At 39.2% G+C, this 18,536-nt stretch overlaps 1 protein-coding gene and 1 pseudogene across 1 annotated transcript; one reads left to right on the forward strand and one right to left on the reverse strand.

The window, feature by feature from the left end:
• Positions 1-9,393, reverse strand: part of LOC115777150 (uncharacterized) — a 60,413-nt pseudogene extending 51,020 nt beyond the window's left edge.
• A 5,508-nt stretch (positions 9,394-14,901) lies between these two features.
• On the forward strand, positions 14,902-17,681 carry LOC115777175 (uncharacterized). The gene is made up of 4 exons (XM_030725011.1): positions 14,902-15,335; positions 16,181-16,347; positions 16,482-16,552; positions 17,154-17,681. Exons 1-4 carry the CDS (start codon positions 15,265-15,267, stop codon positions 17,679-17,681), a joined length of 837 nt encoding a protein of 278 aa, XP_030580871.1. The 5' UTR covers positions 14,902-15,264.
• The last annotated feature ends 855 nt before the right edge of the window (positions 17,682-18,536 follow it).

Raw genomic sequence — 18,536 nt, forward strand, 5'->3', positions numbered from 1 at the left:
CCTGGCAGTCTTCAGCTGAAATGTATCTGCAGCCAGCCATTGCATCCAGGAGGGACATTTGGTCATGTTGCTGACGATCATACACCTTACCTTCAAGCTGAAAAAAAAATTCCTCAGTGGGGTTAAGGAAATGCAAATAGGATGGGAGGAAATGAATCACAAATGTCCTTGTGTGTCCCTGTTCCCTTTCTGTTTCTGGCACCAGTTGAACTCGTTTAGTTCATCCAAAACTCTCAGCATTATAGGGAGCAATCTGGCATTTGTTAAGGACCAAACCAGCACTTGACATTGCAGCACACATTGTGATATTTTCTCCACTCTGACCCGGTACATTAATGGTGGCTCTTTTCCTAACCATTTCTACCCCACCAACATGTTTTGGCCAGGTTAAATCCTTGATCATTCATATAATGAGTTCATGCGGCATCTGACCAGCTTCCAATTCCACGACTCTCTAAAAGAAACAAAACAGAGTATATGGACGCACTTTCAGTCTATTCTACTCTATGCACTGTAACTCATGTTTCCACACAAGGTGGTACAACGTAAAATTCAGGATAGACACCATACCTGGACATACTTGCACCGGAGTTCCTTAACCCTCTCATTGTTCCTTTCAAAAGAACTGTGGATAACTGTTTCATTTTAACTCTGTATTTAGTCCAGGCAGTGATTGTCAGGCTAATGCAATCCACATTGTGAAATATCTGGTTACTTTGGACTGAACTTCTCTTAGTTTTATTCCATTATTCCATTTATTCCATTGCCAGGCTCCTGGTCTTCACTCAGGAGTTTTCCCCTTCGCCCAGAGGGAGGAAGATGTTGCTTTCTTTAAAGGAACAAAAATACAACATATGTATGAGCAGTGGGACTGGTGGCCTACAGTTATTGTAAGATATAGCATCACTAGGAATATACTTGTAAACTGTTTATTTGTTAGTTTGTTGAAAAGTCCAGATAATTGAACCGACAGGCCTTCTGAGGTTAGGCTGCACTCGTTCACAGCCTCTCTCAGAGACGGACCATGGTTTATCACATGGTCTATGATGGTGGCTCTAATTTAATCAGTGACAGTAGTTCTTACCCTTCACTGAACACCACCATGCATTCTTACTCCTCTCCCTCTCCTATGCCTGGCCCAAATATTCTTCTTCCTTGTCTATACATGATTTTTCTTTCCTCTCTCACTCACTCTGTTCCTGTGCCCACACTGATCCAACCTCTTCCAAATGCAAGAAAATGTAAGCATTTTAGAAAAATATTAATTGACTAAATTTTTGTGCAAAAACAACATGAAATAAGTTATTGATATAGTCCACAACTGACTGAAATTGTGTTAACTGTGTTTAGTGTTTTGAAAATATGACTACAGATTGGACAAAAGGATGTTAGAGACTGTAAAAAACTGTAAGTATCCTAGTAACCACAAGTAAGCCAGAAGTCTGAGTGCGAAGTGCTCTATTAGGGTGATATGGTACTATGAGGTCTTTAAGATAAGATGGGGCCTGATTATTCAAGACCTTGTATGTGAGAAGAAGTTCTAAATTCAAATTCTAAATTCAAGTGTATCTAGGCAGTTCATGGAGGATGCCTGACCTAAATCCAATAGAACACCTCTTGGACATTACCTTTTGGTCTATCCAACTGTCCAGGAGCTCAGTGGTAGAGATCTGTTCGTAGATCCCCCAGGAGACTCTTCACTGTCTATTTAGGAGCTCGGACATTTTCAGCCATGCATATAGCTACATTGGGGCCACACAAACTACTGTTTACTATTTTCAGTTGCTGCAATGAAATTTTGGCAAAATGGACCAGCCTTCTGCATAATTCTTTCACTTTGATTTTTAGGGTGTCTTTGAATTCAGCCCGCTGTTGTCCTACAATGTGGCATCCTTTCATTTTTCACACATTAGCCAGTCCATATCAGTATACATATCCAGCATGAATATTTTTCCACTGAGATTTGATGTGTTTTCAAAGTGTATTTAACATGACCACATTTATTTTCATTATCTATCCTTGTAGTAGAGATGAAGTAAAGATGAAGGTAAAGATTGCAGTTCATCTTTCCAAGTAAAAATAAACCCAGAAAGACAGAAACTCAATGCTGATCCTCAAAGAAGAATTCTATTCCTCATGAAGATGGAAAACTTATAAACCACCAAGCATATGATCACATATCTATCCTGGATGAAATAATTCAACCTGTAAAATACCTTACAGGTTAGCATTGTTTTTGGCATGTAAAACATAGAATGAGCAAAAACTAAGCAAATCAAATTCACAACTGGCCTGAATTTGTGTTTAGTTTTGGATAACACTGCATAAAGTAGTGTGAAGAATAACTTTGTATGCCCCCACTCCTTTCCAAAACCCAATAAACAGCCTTTCCACCTCCCCTACAGCATTACTATCACCACCACAAGCTTATGGTCAACCTGGGAGTTGGGTAATCAATGAATCAAATCAAGCAGGGTTCATTCTGCCTCTAACACCATCACAGCAGATTTATTACATGTCCATCATGAGAGGTAGGGAGTAGGGCTAGAGACCCAATGGAGCTATTAGCTGCTGGAGTGGAGTGATCAGCCTGTGATGAGCTATTGGACAGGCTTGGGATTGGGGCAGTGGGAAATGCAGCAAAGGTTCATTACTGCTAGTTCATCTTCTGTTGTGCTGCTTTCAGCTACTTACCCACCAAGGTCCACTCCCTGTACAACTTAGGCCCTTGTCTACCTCAGTCTAATCAAGGTCTCTGCAGTGGTGGAAGCTTTTCAGAGGCTACAAGGCTAGAACCTGAAAGTGATTGCCTGACAGGGCTGATATGGCTGAGTCAGATAACTTTAACACCAAAACAGTAAAAGTTGTAGCAAATGGTCTCACACAGCCTTGGTGACAGCATGTAAGTTAAATCTTAAAAAACGAAATGGTTTTACAAAACTTGAATGTTTTTAATACCAGAAGAAAGGTTTTGTTATCACCATATGATTGACCTTATGTAAATCAATCTACACACAAACAAAGCATCTTTGTGAGGTTTTAATTTGCCTTTGCACACAACAGTACAGAATACAGCAGCAGTCTGCATGGCTTTTGACCAACAACAATAAGCACATAATCATTTATAGAAACAAATTATCTACTCACCATTATCACAAAATACAATCGGAACAGTTCATAGAAAAGGCAAGTTACCAGCTCGTAGCTTGTGTTTCCATGATGATCCTTTGTTGTGGCTGTGTCACTGGGCTCGTCTCGGCTCATTCTAGCTGAGCGGGGTAGTTTTACTTAATGTAGAGGCTAATCTTTAGTTTCTTTGTGTCTTCTTTGATTTTCATTTAACCTCTTTGTTTGAATGACTGATACAGAGCCGGTGAGAACTCTTCGTCGCAACACGGCTCTGTAAACACAAGAACATTTCTTGTTCATGGGCCTTGTTCATCTGTTAACTGTAATTTCCCCATTGTGGCACTAATAAAGGTATTCGTATTTGTATTAACAACAGAATTATGCCCCCTGTGGTTCAATCACATAAAATACATTTTCTTAACATGTTTTTAAATCCAAGATGTTACAAATGAACTGTTTCCTTTTACAAAAAGAAACTAATATATGACATAAATCAAACATAAATTTATAAGCTCTAAAAACTGGTGCTTACATTTTGGGCCCTAATTGTTATCACTGGGGCATAACAATTATCAAAATCACATAGGCAACATTTTCAAACTCTTTTTGCAACTATAACAGTACTCTTAACTGTAAACAACATCATACAATGATGGCTTTAAACAAAACATATCACTCATCCATTTCCAGTAAAAGACACAATTTGTCCACTGGTCTTTCCAAAACACTGTTTTTCGTCTTAACCAAAACTCTTCTCACATTACCATTTCAATCACAAATTGCCTTTTCAGCCTTTCCCATTAACCACGAACCTCTTGGTGCACTATCATCCACTATAAGAACAACATTTTTAGGTTTCTTTTTCACTTTTAACAATTTTTGTCTCTCTTGCAAAAGTGGGAGATACTCTTCGGTCCAACATTTCCAAAAACTATCAGACAAGTTCGTTTGTTTGTTAGTTACGGTGATGAAACACTCTGCACTCTGGTGGCGCTGCCACTTGGTGTTGGTTCTCACTGCGGTATTGTATCACTTCCTGTTCCTGTTTCGGAGCACAGCCGTGTTTTGCTGTCTGTTAGCTGTTAAATCTGCATAACTCGATCTATCTGGATAACAACATATTTCACTGTAATCTTCACTTACTTTATCTAGAGCACACTCTTTGCTGAATCACCTGTGTTCACATTATTCACTTTATTTATTTTTAGAAATTCGCTAGCTTAGCTCAGCTAGTAGCTTAGCCCTTAGCCGACTCACTACCAGCATGGCTTCTTCTCCTGTCTCTCCTGCACTTTCCTGCTCTGGGTGTCACATGTTTAGTTACTCCTCGGCCTCCTTTAGCAGTAACGGTACTTGTAATAAATGTAGTCTGTTTGTAGCTCTGGAGGCCAGGCTTTCTGAATTGGAGACTCAGCTCCGCACCCTGGAAAATCCTACATCTAGCCAGGCCCCTGTAGTGGGTGTGGACCATGGTAGCTTAGCCGCTGTTAGCTCCCCCCCAGCAGATCCCGAACAGTAGGGAAAACAGGCCAGCTGGGTGACTGTGAGGAGGAAGCGTAGTCCTAAGCAGAAGCCCCGGGTACACCACCAACCTGTTCACGGCTCTAACCGTTTTTCTCCACTCGGCGACACACCCGCCGAGGAACAAACTCTGGTTATTGGCAACTCTGTTTTGAGAAACGTGAAGCTAGAGACACCAGCGACACCAGGGGCCAGAGCAGGCGACATTCATGGAAATTTGAAACTGCTGGCTAAGGCTAGATTTGGTAAGATCGTTATTCACGTCGGCAGTAATGACACCCGGTTACGCCAATTGGAGGTCACTAAAATTAATATTGACTCGATGTGTAACTTTGCAAAAACAATGTCGGACTCTGTAGTTTTCTCTGGGCCCCTCCCCAATCAGACCAGGAGTGACATGTTTAGCCGCATGTTCTCCTTGAATCGCTGGCTGTCTGAGTGGTGTCCAAAAAATGACGTGGGCTTAATAGATAATTGACAAAGTTTCTGGGGAAAACCTGGTCTTGTTAGGAGAGACGGCATCCATCCCACTTTGGATGGAGCAGCTCTCATTTCTAGAAATATGGCCAAATTTATTAACCCTCTTAAAACCTGACTACCCAGGGTTGAGACCAGGAAGCAGAGCTGCAGTCTTACACGCCTCTCTGCAGCTTCTCTCCTCCTGCCATCCCCCCAAAACCCCATCCCCATAGAGTCGGTGCCTGCTCCCAGACTACCAAAAAACAAAGCTAAAATCGGCAAAAAAAAAATAACAGTTTCATCAACTGCACCAAAGAATAAAACAATTAAATGTGGATTATTAAAAATTACGGCTCTCTCTTCCAAGTCCCTATTAGTAAATGGCTTAATAAAAAAAGTATTGATTTATTCTGCCTTACAGAAACCTGGTTACAGCAGGATGAATATGTTAGTTTAAATGAATCAACACCCCCGAGTCACAGTAAATGTCAGAATGCTCGAAGCACAGGTCGAGGAGGAGGAGTAGCAGCAATCTTCAATCTTCAATTCCAGCTTATTAATTAATCAAAGACCCAGACAAAGTTTCATTCTTTTGAAAGCCTGACTCTTAGTCTTGTCCATCCTAATTGGGAAAATCAAAAACCTGTTTTATTTGTTATTATCTATCGTCCACCTGGTCCTTACTCAGAGTTTCTGTCTGATTTCTCAGACTTTTTATCTGATTTAGTGCTCAGTTCAGATAAAATAATTATAGTGGGTGATTTTAACATCCATGTAGATGCTGAGAATGACAGCCTCAACACTGCATTTAATCTATTGTTAGATTCAACTGGCTTCTCTCAAAATGTAAAGGAGCCCACCCACCACTTTAATCATACTCTGGATCTTGTCCTGACATATGGCATAGAAACTGAAGACTTAACAGTATTCCCTGAAAGCCCCCTCCTGTCTGATCATTTCTTAGTAACATTTACATTTACTTTAATGGATTACACAGCAGTGGGGAATAAGTTTTATTACAGTAGAAGTCTTTCTGAAAGTGCTGTAACTAAGTTTAAGGATCTAATTCCTTCATTGTTATGCTCTTCAGTGCCAACACAGTACAGAGCAGCTACCTAAACTCTGCTCCCAGTGAGAGCGATTATCTCATCAATAGTTTTACATCCTCACTGCGTACGACTTTGGATACTGTGGCTCCTCTGAAAAGGAAAGCTTCAAATCATACGTGCCTGACTCCGTGGTATAATTCACAAACGCACAGCTTAAAGCAGATAACCCATAAGCTGGAGAGGGAATGGTGTCTCACTAAATTAGAAGATGCTCATTTAGCCTGGAAAAAGAGTTTGTTGCTCTATAAAAAAGCCCTCCGTAAAGCTAGGACATCTTACTATTCATCATTAATTGAAGAAAATAAGAACAACCCCAGGTTTCTTTTCAGCACTGTAGCCAGGCTGACAAAGAGTCAGAGCTCTGTAGAGCCGAGTATTCCTTTCACTTTAACTAATAGTGACTTCATGGATTTCTTTACAAATAAAATTTTAGACATTAGAGAAAAAATTATTCAGAACCATCTCAAAGATTATTCTTCATGTTCGGCTGCTTTCAGCACTGCTGGTATTTGTTTAGACTTATTTGCTCCAGTTGATCTTTCAGAGTTAACTTCAATAGTTACTTCCTCCGAACCAGCAACATGTTTATTAGATCCCATTCCTACTAGACTGTTCAAAGAAGTCTTTCCAATTACTGATGCTTCTATCTTAAAAATTATCAATCTGTCATTATTAGCTGGCTATGTACCACAGACCTTCAAGGTGGCTGTAATTAAACCGCTACTTAAAAAGCCATCACTGACCCAGCTGTCTTAGCTAATTATAGGCCAATCTCCAACCTTCCTTTTCTCTCAAAGATTCTTGAAAGAGTAGTTGTAAAACAGCTCACTGATCATCTGCAGAGGAACGGTTTATTTGAAGAGTTTCAGTCAGGTTTCAGAATTCATCACAGTACAGAAACAGCATTAGTGAAGGTTACCAATGATCTTCTTACAGCCTCTGACAGTGGACTCATCTCTGTGCTTGTCCTGTTGGACCTCAGTGCAGCTTTGATACTGTTGACCATAACATTTTATTACAGAGATTAGAGCATACTATAGGTATTAAAGGTACTGCACTGCAGTGGTTTGAATCATATTTATCTCATAGACTCCAATTTGTTCATGTAAATGGGGAGTCTTCTTCACACACTAAGGTTAATTATGGAGTTCCACAGGGTTTTGTGCTAGGACCAATTCTATTTGGGGTGGCTGTAGCTCAGTAGGTAGAGCAGGTCACCTACTGATCAGAAGGTCAGCGGTTCAATTCCTGGCTACTCCAGGCTACATGCCAATGTATCCTTGGGCAAGATACTTAACCCCAAGTTGCTCTCCGACCGTCCCTTCGGAGTATGAATGTGTGTGAATGATAGTTAATTAAAAAGCACTTAGCTTAGCAAACATGGAAGTGCTTGTATGAATGGGAGTGCATGGGTGAATGTAAACATGTTGTAATAGCGCTTTGAGTGCTCATACTGAGTAGAAAAGCGCTATATAAGAGCTAGTCCATTTACCATTTATATTATACATGCTTCCCTTAGGCAGTATTATTAGAAAGCATTGCATCAATTTTCATTGTTATGCAGATGATACTCGGCTTTATCTATCAATGAAGCCAGATGACACACATCAATTAGTTAAACTACAGGAATGTCTTAAAGATATTAAGGCCTGGATGACCTCTAATTTCCTGCTTCTAAATTCAGATCAAACTGAAGTTCTTGTACTCGGCCCCACAAATCTTAGAAACATGGTGTCAAACCAGATACTTACACTGGATGGCATTACTTTGGCCTCCTGTAACACTGTGAGAAGTCTTGGAGTCATTTTTGACCAGAATATGTCCTTCAATGCACATATTAAACAAATATGTAGGACCGCTTTTTTGCATTTGCGCAATATTTCTAAAATTAGGAACATCTTTTCTCAGACTGATGCTGAAAAGCTAATTCATGCATTTATTACTTCTAGGGTGGACTATTGTAATTCATTATCATCAGGCTGTCCTAATAGCTCCCTGAAAAGCCTTCAGCTGATCCAAAATGCTGCAGCTAGAGTACTGACAGGGACTAGAAAGAGAGAGCAGATTTCTCCCATCTTGGCTTCTCTTCATTGGCTCCCTGTTAAATCTAGAATAGAATTTAAAATCCTTCTCCTCACATACAAGGTCTTGAATAATCAGGCCCCATCTTATCTCAAAGACCTCATAGTCCCATATCACCCAAACAGAGCACTTCATTCTCAGACTGCTGGCTTACTTGTGGTTCCTAGGATACTTAAGAGTAGAATGGGAGGCAGAGCCTTCAGCTTTCAGGCCCCTCTTCTGTGGAACCAGCTCCCAGCTTGGATTCAGGAGACAGACACCCTCTCTATTTTTAAGATTAGGCTTAAAACTTTCCTTTATGATAAAGCTTGTACGTAGTTAGGGCTGGATCAGGTGACCCTGAACCAGGACCTTGTATGTGAGAAGAAGAATTTTAAATTCTATTCTGGATTTAAGTGGGAGCCAATGAAGAGAAGTCAATATTGGAGAAATATGCTCTGTCTTTCTAGTTCCTGTCAGTACTCTAGCTGCCCTTTCTGTGTAGTGTTTGCGTGTTCTCCCCATGTTTGTGTGGGTTTTCTTCCCACGGTCCAAAGAAATGCAGTTACTGGGGTTAGGTTAATTGGTGATTATAACTTACCCATGAGTGTTAATGTGATTGCGCGTGGTTGTGTGTCTCACTCTGTTAGCCCTGCAGGAGGCTGGCAACCTGTCCAGGGTGTACCCTGCCTTTCGCCCCCATGACAGCTGAGATAGGGTCCAGCCCCCCCACAGCCCTGAAAAAGGATAAGCAGAAGAGAATGGATGTGCATTGAAGAACATATACTCATCAAAAATGACTCCAAGATTTCTCACAGTGTTACTGGAGGCCAAGGTAATGCCATCCACGTTTGTAAGATTTGTGGGGCTGAGTACAAGATCTTCAGTTTTATCTGAATTTAGAAGCAAGAAATTAGAGGTCATCCAGGCCTTAATGTCTTTCAGACATTCCTGCAGTTTAGCTAATTAATGTGTGTCATCTGGCTTTGTGGATAGATAAAGCTGTGTATCATCTGCATAACAATGAAATATGCTCACAGATCGAGATCCTCACAATTGCATTAAATACTCAGGAATCACAGCCATTTTTATACATACGTCCCCTATTTTCCATTCTTATTCCATCACAAATTTAGCAAATAAAAAATCTAGAGCTGGATTTACTAAAAGGGACAAAATCACATGTGAGTGCAATCCAAAATAGTACTGACAGTTGTAATTAGATTTACAGGTGATTTACAAAAGTTGTGCTGTTTTCTAATCAAAGGTACAGTCATATTATTTTAATTTTATATGCCCAGTCTGCCAAGAACTGTGGAATTTAGTGGAATTACTAACAGGACATATAGGTCATATAATAATATATTTCATACACTGTGTTGTCTACAATAATGGTGACAAATATCAAGAGGCGGCAAAAAGAAAAATTTTCTGTATACAAACTGGAGGTCCTGGATGTTTAATGATGCGCTCTAAAACATTCAGTTTGGCTATAAGAGAGCTATTTGAGAGTCTATTTTAGAAAGGGTGAATGTAGTGGGTGAGCAGGCAACCATATATGCCACATGGCTGTGGTGTAGGCTACCCAGGTTTACATCGTACATGTGGCCCCTTCCTGTGTGTCTTCCCCTGTCTCTTTCTTCACTGTACACTACCTAAAAAGGCCGAAAATATCTTTAAAAAAACCCCATCTTATACATAATATTACAACGAAATATGCTATGCCCACATTTGTTTCGGTTTGTACAGAATCTGTTAAATCTACTTATGAAAATCAAGTTTGTCAAGTTGTCATTTTGACTATTATTTTAAGTTAGTTAACAATTTCATGCCCCTAATGAAATATAACCTTGACTGCAAGACTGTCACAGACTCCTTTTTTTTCTGCTCTACATTCTATACAGTACATAAACATCACTCACTGTGTACACAATATGTTGCCAAAATACACAAATTTGAGCAGAAATTACAAATGTTGTAAATTACAGTAAAAATAAACTGACTCATAAGAAAACAATAGATGTAATAATGTCTTTGCTTACTGGGAGAAAGTAGAATATTAATACTGTAAGGCCATCAGCTGTTTTTTTTTTTTTTTTGCAGTGGATGTGCGGTGATTGATTTATATCTTCCTCTTGAACAGAGAATCTGCGCTAGTATTTTGAAAAAATGATTGAATACCAAACCAGCTTTGCTGTGTTTTAATGGTGTTCATTTATGTAGCCAACACTTTGTTTGTATTGGGACATGCAGAGTTGGTATTTAGGTAAGTAAATGTTCTTTTGAACAGGAAATTAACTATTGGACTATTTGTATGAGGTAGATGGGTTACTGTGTTTAGAGTCTTGAAAAAGTAGCTTAAGTATTGGTAAATGCTTGTCAGCAGTTGGAAAAAACTGTAATTGGAACAGATCTCATCTCAGGCTTAACAAAACTCTGAGGATCACTCTGTGCAACTCTGCCCTCATTTGTTAGAAAGATAAGAACAGTAGCAATATCATGGCTTACATGGTGGCACCTCTCTTTTTTTTTTTTTTGGGAATATCAACTGCCACCTGTGCATCAACCCTTTTTATACACATTACTAAAATTGCTTATTTTCCTTAAATTGCCATTCAATTCTGCTATTCAAAACATTTTTGAGCTATTACTCTACTGTATCTTGCGTTGTGTTTTTAATTTATTTAATCATATCAGTGTGTGTGGTAGTTACAATTACCAAATACAGAGCAACTCAGTGATGGCTTCTACATTTAGCTGCACAGCCATATCACATATTTCTAATGTCATATTATTTGTATGCATGGCACTCCTGCTGATTTGTTTTTTAACAAAAATGTACATGCACTTTTGATAGAGCAATGTAGTGTGGTTGACTGTTTAGTATGCATCGAAGTAGCTGGTTCCTTTGGTGTCAGCTTCCTGCCACACACACTGCTGTCATGGATCATTTTTTCCCGGCCTTTCTGTATTTTGTCCCAGCTTTTTCCATGCTTGTAGTTTCTTGTCTTTCACAAATTCCATTATGTCACACTTTTTTTTTTTTTTTTGCTTCAGTACACATGCAGACTGCAGACACCTCCTAATTATCATGTTCATAGACTTCACTCATCTAGCTTTTCTTTTTACCTTGTCTAAGCAATTAAAAGCAAAAAGGATGAAAATTCTCATTATTGTGGGGCCAAATGTTGGTATTTTAATTTAAATATTGAGAAAATAACATGCATTACTTATGCATATTTGAATGCAAAACAGCACATGCAACATTAAGGTCTAAAATGTCAAGGCTGTCATAATGTGATGTTGCACAAGCATATCTCTCAGCCAAATGCCACATTGAGCCCTTGCATACAGATACAAAGAATAAGATGCCAAATATGCTATTAGCTTGTTCTTGAACTAACAACGATAAGGAGCTTCCTCAGAAAAAAACATAATTGGCTGTATCTGTCATGATGCTGGAAATGTGACCTAGCAGTTTGAGTTTTGGACAGTCGCATTCTGTTCAACGTCTCTGTGTGATTCTTAGTTAATTGTGGGGTTTTGCAGTTTTGAGTTTGGTACCTTTTTATAGGTCCTGGTTGGGTTCTTTACCTGTATCCTCAGGCCTTCTAGGTTATGTGAGTTATGTTCTTTGTTAGTTTATATGTATCTAATTCCTGGTTTCTCTGTTGTCTCCATGTAGGGTTAGGGTTAGGGTTTTCTCTTGTGTGCTGTGTTTATTTTTGCTTCATTTGTCTTGTTTTCCCTGATTGGTTTTACCCACGTACACTGATAAAAATGATTCTGTGGTGAAGTAAATCTAACAATTGAATCTGTGAAATCAACAATAAAAAATCAAATTAGTATCTTTACACAAATATGCATAGTATTGAGGTCAAAAACATTTGTTCAAGACACAAAACGTGATTTTTTTTCGAAAATAAGTTGTTTAAGTACTGAGAGCCAATCTTTTTAATAATGCATTAGTCTTCTATAGCGCTTTTCTAGACACCCAAAGACGCTTTACAATTTCATGCACTATTCATTCACACCGCAATCATACCTGGTGGTGGTAAGTTCAGGGACACAATGACAGCATGCGCTCAGACGGCAACCCTCCGGTTGCAAGGTGAGCACCTGCCCACTGCGCCACTGCCAGTAAGTTCATCCACACAACAAAAAATAATCTTGTTATCTTTACTGCATTTCATCTGCGTTGTTCATTTGGTATAGTCCCTTTTCACATCACGTCACACAACTTTGGTTCGGCCTCGATGCTGGGGATCTTTACTTCCGGTGGATGGAGTTTACAATACATTTGCAACAAATACGGTATTAGGATATACTATGACATGCAGACAAGTTTTCACTGAAAACACGTTCAAAACCAGACAAAGGCTACAAATTCTTCATTGAATGAAATGGAGGTATGTGTTTTTGTCTTTTCTAGCTGTTAATTAATGCTAGGCTAGCATTGGTCCATTTGTTAGCTAGCTAACATTACATGACCTTTCTGTTTTGCAAATAGAACGTCTTTAGGCTCTAATCTTGATTAGGTCCTGATAGTATAGACCTGGGTTGTAACCTGTCATGATAAATACGCAATCGTTTGTGGTTTCCCGGTGCTGCCTGAGCGTCCTGCAGTTTCGGTTGCCTACAAACAGACACCACACTGGTGCCTTTATTACTGTCCACCCGCTACCGCACCATGACCAAAGAAGTTAAACTCTTGCAAAGATACAGGCATGAGTAGGAAGATGCTCATCCCAGGCTGAACAGCTTCAGCGAGGATGAAAGGCGCACAGTGAGACATCTGATGTCAGGAGATAAACACTGCAGACAAATAAGAACCTAGAAGACCCAGGCATCAGTCACATGCATTCATCCCCCAGTCATCTAAATGGCTATTTGAAGAACAAGTTATGCTAATAGAATAACAGTAAATAAATAAATATGCTCAAAACAAATAAAATAAATAAACAAATATATATATATATATATATATATATATATATATATATATATATATATAGCACCTTTTGATACTGTTGACCATAACATTTTAATACAGAGATTAGAGCATACTATAGGTATTAAAGGTACTGCGCTGCAGTGGTTTGAATCATATTTATCTAATAGACTCCAATTTGTTCATGTAAATGGGGAGTCTTCTTCACACACTAAGGTTAATTATGGAGTTCCACAGGGTTCTGTGCTAGGACCAATTTTATTTACATTATACATGCTTCCCTTAGGCAGTATTATTAGAAAGCATTGCATCAATTTTCATTGTTATGCAGATGATACTCAGCTTCTCAGAGTGATGCTGAAAAGCTCATTCATGCGTTTATTACTTCTAGGCTGGATTATTGTAATTCATTATTATCAGGCTGTCCTAAAAGCTCCCTGAAAAGCCTTCAGCTGATCCAAAATGCTGCAGCTAGAGTACTGACAGGGACTAGAAAGAGAGAGCATATTTCTGTCTGTGATATGTTTATGCTTGTTTTGGATGGATGTTCTGTTAACTGCAATTTCCCCATTTGTGGGACTAATAAAGGCATTCTTGATTCTTGATTCTTGATTCTCCCATATTGGCTTCTCTTCATTGGCTCCCTGTTAAATCTAGAATAGAATTTAAAATCCTTCTCCTCACATACAAGGTCTTGAATAATCAGGCACCATCTTATCTCAAAGACCTCATAGTACCATATCACCCCAACAGAGCACTTCGCTCTCAGACTGCTGGCTTACTTGTGGTTCCTAGGATACTTAAGAGTAGAATGGGAGGCAGAGCCTTCAGCTTTCAGGCCCCTCTTCTGTGGAACCAGCTCCCAGCTTGGATTCAGGAGACAGACACCCTGAACCCTCCCTTAGTTGCTGCTATAGGCCTAGTCTGCTGGGGGGTTCCCATAATGCACTGTTTCTTTTCATTCACCTTATTTACTTTGCTTATACTCCACTCTGCATTTAATCATTAATTGATATTAATCTCTGCCTCTCTTCCACAGCATGTCTTTTCTCTCTCCTCAGCCCCCTCTCAGCAGATGACCCCCCCTCCCTGAGCCTGGTTCTGCTGGAGGTTTCTTCCTGTTAAAAGGGAGTTTTTCCTTCCCACTGTCGCCAAGTGCTGCTCATAGGGGGTCGTTTTGACTGTTGGGTTTTCTCTGTATTATTGTAGGGTCTTTACCCACAATACAAAGCGCCTTGAGGCGACTGTTTGTTGTGATTTGGCGCTATATGAATAAAATTGAATTGAAATTGAATATATATATATATATATATATATATATATATATATATATATATATATATATATATATATATCAGTGGCGGCTGGCCAGTAGGGGGCGCTTGGGCGCCGCCCCCTTTAAATTGTTTAGATAATAAATGATTTCTGAACTGCAAAATACTTAGAAATGTATTTATTCATACTGTGTGTCCAATAGACATGTTAGAATTTATTAAAATAGTAAATACATTTTACAATTGCTCACATTGTGCACACTTCCTATCCTATGTGCAGGGCGCCGTTCTAATGAGAGTGTATGTAGGCGCATCAACTTTTAGCAAGCAGGTGATCTGAGGCTGACTTTTAATTGGTTATTTAAGGTTTTCCACAGGGCGCAGCGTCCCGGACACACCCATTCTGTTGTGTCATTACTGGTAGAGTGTCAGTACTGGCTAATTTTTTTTAAAACATTGTGTGATTGGACAATCCCCGATTCGACTCATTAGCGCAGCTGCAGTTCGTTAGGTCGATTCACGTTTACGTTTGCAAAGTGGAGTAGTTTCAAAATGAGAGAAAATTCTGTTTTGTCTTTACAAAAAAATGCTTTTACAAAGCGTTCACTTGAAGAAAAAAACAGGATAAAGGAGCTTGGACCGGATCGTCCCAATTTACAAATTCAGCAGCAGGCAAGTGATCGTGGACGATCCTACACGCGGGCTTTTTCCAGCTCTTCTTATGACAAGCGGAGTTGGCTAGCTGGATGTGATGTAAGCAATGCCTTTTACTGCTTTCCGTGTTTGCTATTTCAAAGTTCTGGCACGGAGGCAATGTGGACAACAACTGGGGTAAGAGACTTAAAACATCTTTCAGAAAAATGCAAACGGCACGAAAACAGCCGCAGCCACCTAGACAATGCAATGAAGCTAAGTTTTTGGGGGAAACTTAGCATTGCTCAACAGCTAGATGAAGGCTGCAGGTTTGCTGTTAGAAGGCACAATGAAGAGGTGACAAAAAATCGGCACATCGTTTCTAGAATAATAGACTGTGTTAAGTTTTGTGGAGCCTTTGAGCTGGCCTTGCGTGGTCATGACGAAAGTAAGAGCTCTGAAAATCCCGGGATCTTTCGTGGGTTGGTTGATTTTGTTGCTTCTCTTGATGGAGTACTAAAAGAGCACCTTGAGAATGCTACTGTGTTTAAGGGAACTTCGAAAACTGTGCAGAATGAGCTACTGGACTGTATGTTTTCTGTTCTGAAGGAGCATATAATCAAAGAAGCACAGAGCAGTGCTTTTCTTTCAATCCAGGCAGACGAGACTGTGGATGTTGCTACGCAGTGCCAGCTTGTGCTTGGACTACGCTATATCGATGCCAAAAACACTGTGCAGGAAAGGTTTTTTGAGTTTATCCCTCTGCAGTCGGCTACACCTGATTCCATTGCTACAGCCCTAAAAGAACGTCTTGCAACTATTCTTCCTGAGGATCAAAAGGCTAAGCTAATCTGTCAGGCATATGATGGAGCCAGCGTGATGCGAGGTGCCACTGCAGGTGTTCAGAAGAAGATACAAGATGTGTACCCAAATGCCCACTACATCCACTGCTATGTTCATCAGCTCAATCTAATAATGCAACAGGCTACTTCTCACATAACCAAAGTTAGGTTAGAAAAAAAAATTCTTAGTGGATTTTCCAGCTTTTTTTCCAGATCATCCAAGCGCACAAGCGTTCTTGATAAAGTTGTGGCCCACAGACTACCAGCATCCAGCAATGTCAGATGGAACTTTCACAGCCGTGCCATCAATACTGTGTTTGAGCACAGAGAGGACCTCATCCGCTGTTTCCAAAGCATACAAGACTCTGGTGACTTTGACCCCATTACCGTCAGAGAGGCTGGAGCATTTGCCATGCTACTGGAGGATCAGGATTTTAAGTTCGTTCTGCAACTTTTCCACCATATCATGCCTCATGTGGACCTTCTCTATGCCAAACTCCAGAAGAAGGTCATAGATTCAGTCTGTATCCAGGAGAGCATCCAACAGTTCCAGCAGGACATTCAAAAGATCAGGTAATTGTTTAAATAGCTGATTTTTTTTTTCTTCTTCTTCATTATTATAATATTGTAAGTATTTCTCTTTGGCAGAAATTCTCTCCACTCCATGGCTGGACAAAGCAGTGTAGGTAGTAGTCAGCCAGTGAAGAAGCGTCGGACACTCAGTGTAGAAGACCATGAAAGGATTGCTGCAGAGGTGAGTTGTTGTGGAAAATCACTGGTACACTGGTTTATAGTAGTGTTATTTAATATATTAGGAAGATGTGCGTTGTAGTTAGAAATACCTTTAGTTGTGTCTATGCTGTGTAGGTATGTTGATGTAATGTTTGTCAGCAAGATATTTTATTATTTAAGTTGTACTGAAGTTTATGGGTAATGGGGAATAAAACATTTGGTTACTGAATTTTGTATAATCTTGTCCCACAAAAATGCTGTAACACATTTCATAACACAGCCTTAAAAAATGGCAGCAAATGTTATTAAATCAGTAAGTTTATAAATAAAATGTGTTCCTTCTTTCTATGACTTAATAGAAAGGACAAAATAACATTTCATATTTAGAATGAAAAATGTGATTATAAAATCATAATCTTCATGTTTGTCCTTCTCTCTTAAGGTCTGTGATATCATACTGGGACACACCAGGGAGCGCTTTTCTTTCACAAACCACCTTGTTAGTGCCACACTCCTGCAGGGGGACAGATTTGAACAATACAACACAGCATTTCCTGAAGATGCACTGAGCAACACCTTAAAAGCCTATCCAGTGCTCAATCGAGGTAAGCTGAAGACAGAGCTTACTCTCATCTACAGCAAGGAAGAGTTCAAAGCCTGTTGTGGTGCTGTGGGCCTACTCCAGCTGTTTATGGAAAACAATCTAGAAGAAGTCTTTTCAGAAACTGTCACGCTCTTGAAGATCCTCATCACCACACCCATGACCACAGCAGAAGCTGAACGGTGCTTTTCAACTCTGAAAAGAATCAAGACTTTTCTGAGAAACTCAATGACTCAGGACAGGCTGAATGCATTGGCCATGTTGTCAATGGAGAAAAGACTAGTCACAGAGATGACTGACTTTAACAAGAATGTAATTGAGAAATTTGCAGGGCAGAAGGAAAGGAGGGCAAAATTCATGTTCATATAGTGCTATTTTTTAAGATTAGTTTTGTTTGTTTTTCATTTGTTTGTGTGCGCCCCCCTCAGTTTTTTTAGCACCAGCCGCCACTTATATATATATATATATATATATATATATATATATATATATATATATATATATATATATATATATATATATATATATATATTTATTTATTTATTTATTTATTTATTTTTTTAAACAATCATTTCTCCATATACAGTGTTTAATAGACTTATTAAATGTTTGCAGGAAACTGCCACAGACCTTGTTTCTGCTCAGTTGTTTTTGAGCCTGATTGGTTGTATTTTATGTTTCCTCTGTTCTACCTGTGGAAACCACTTTAATCTCAGTGCTTTTATTTAGCTTGTATAAAAGCTTGAGCTAACTACTTAATTCATGGAGCTCATGTTGAAGCCAGGGAGCAGAACTGAACAAGAGTCAACAGTTCTTTATTCTTGTCTGTTTTACTTGTCAGATGTTTCTAGAAGATTCAAATGATTTGTTCTCCTTTGATAGGAGAAAGTTTGGGAAAAAGCATTTTTTTTTTATACGTGCTTTTTTGATTTGCTGTAGTATGTGTTTCTAATCTGATACGGAAAAAAGATCCTGATGGCTTGGAAGCCTTTCCTCTTTTTGTTTGTTTCCCCTCTTTTTGCTTTCATACTAAATCATCTTTGTCAATTGGTCTGGCACTTTTAGGGGAGACAAAATTTCTGTATTTTTGGTGTGTTGTTCACATGATATTTGCATATTCAAAATAAAACAAGTGGCACAAAAAAGTGATTTCTGAAATGCTTTTTCCCCCAGTATCACACCTTTGCTTATGAAGTTTTTGTCATTATCAGGCATGCAATTCAT

Source organism: Archocentrus centrarchus, unplaced genomic scaffold (assembly GCF_007364275.1).
Source record: "Archocentrus centrarchus isolate MPI-CPG fArcCen1 unplaced genomic scaffold, fArcCen1 scaffold_44_ctg1, whole genome shotgun sequence".
NCBI classification, from domain to species: domain Eukaryota; kingdom Metazoa; phylum Chordata; class Actinopteri; order Cichliformes; family Cichlidae; genus Archocentrus; species Archocentrus centrarchus.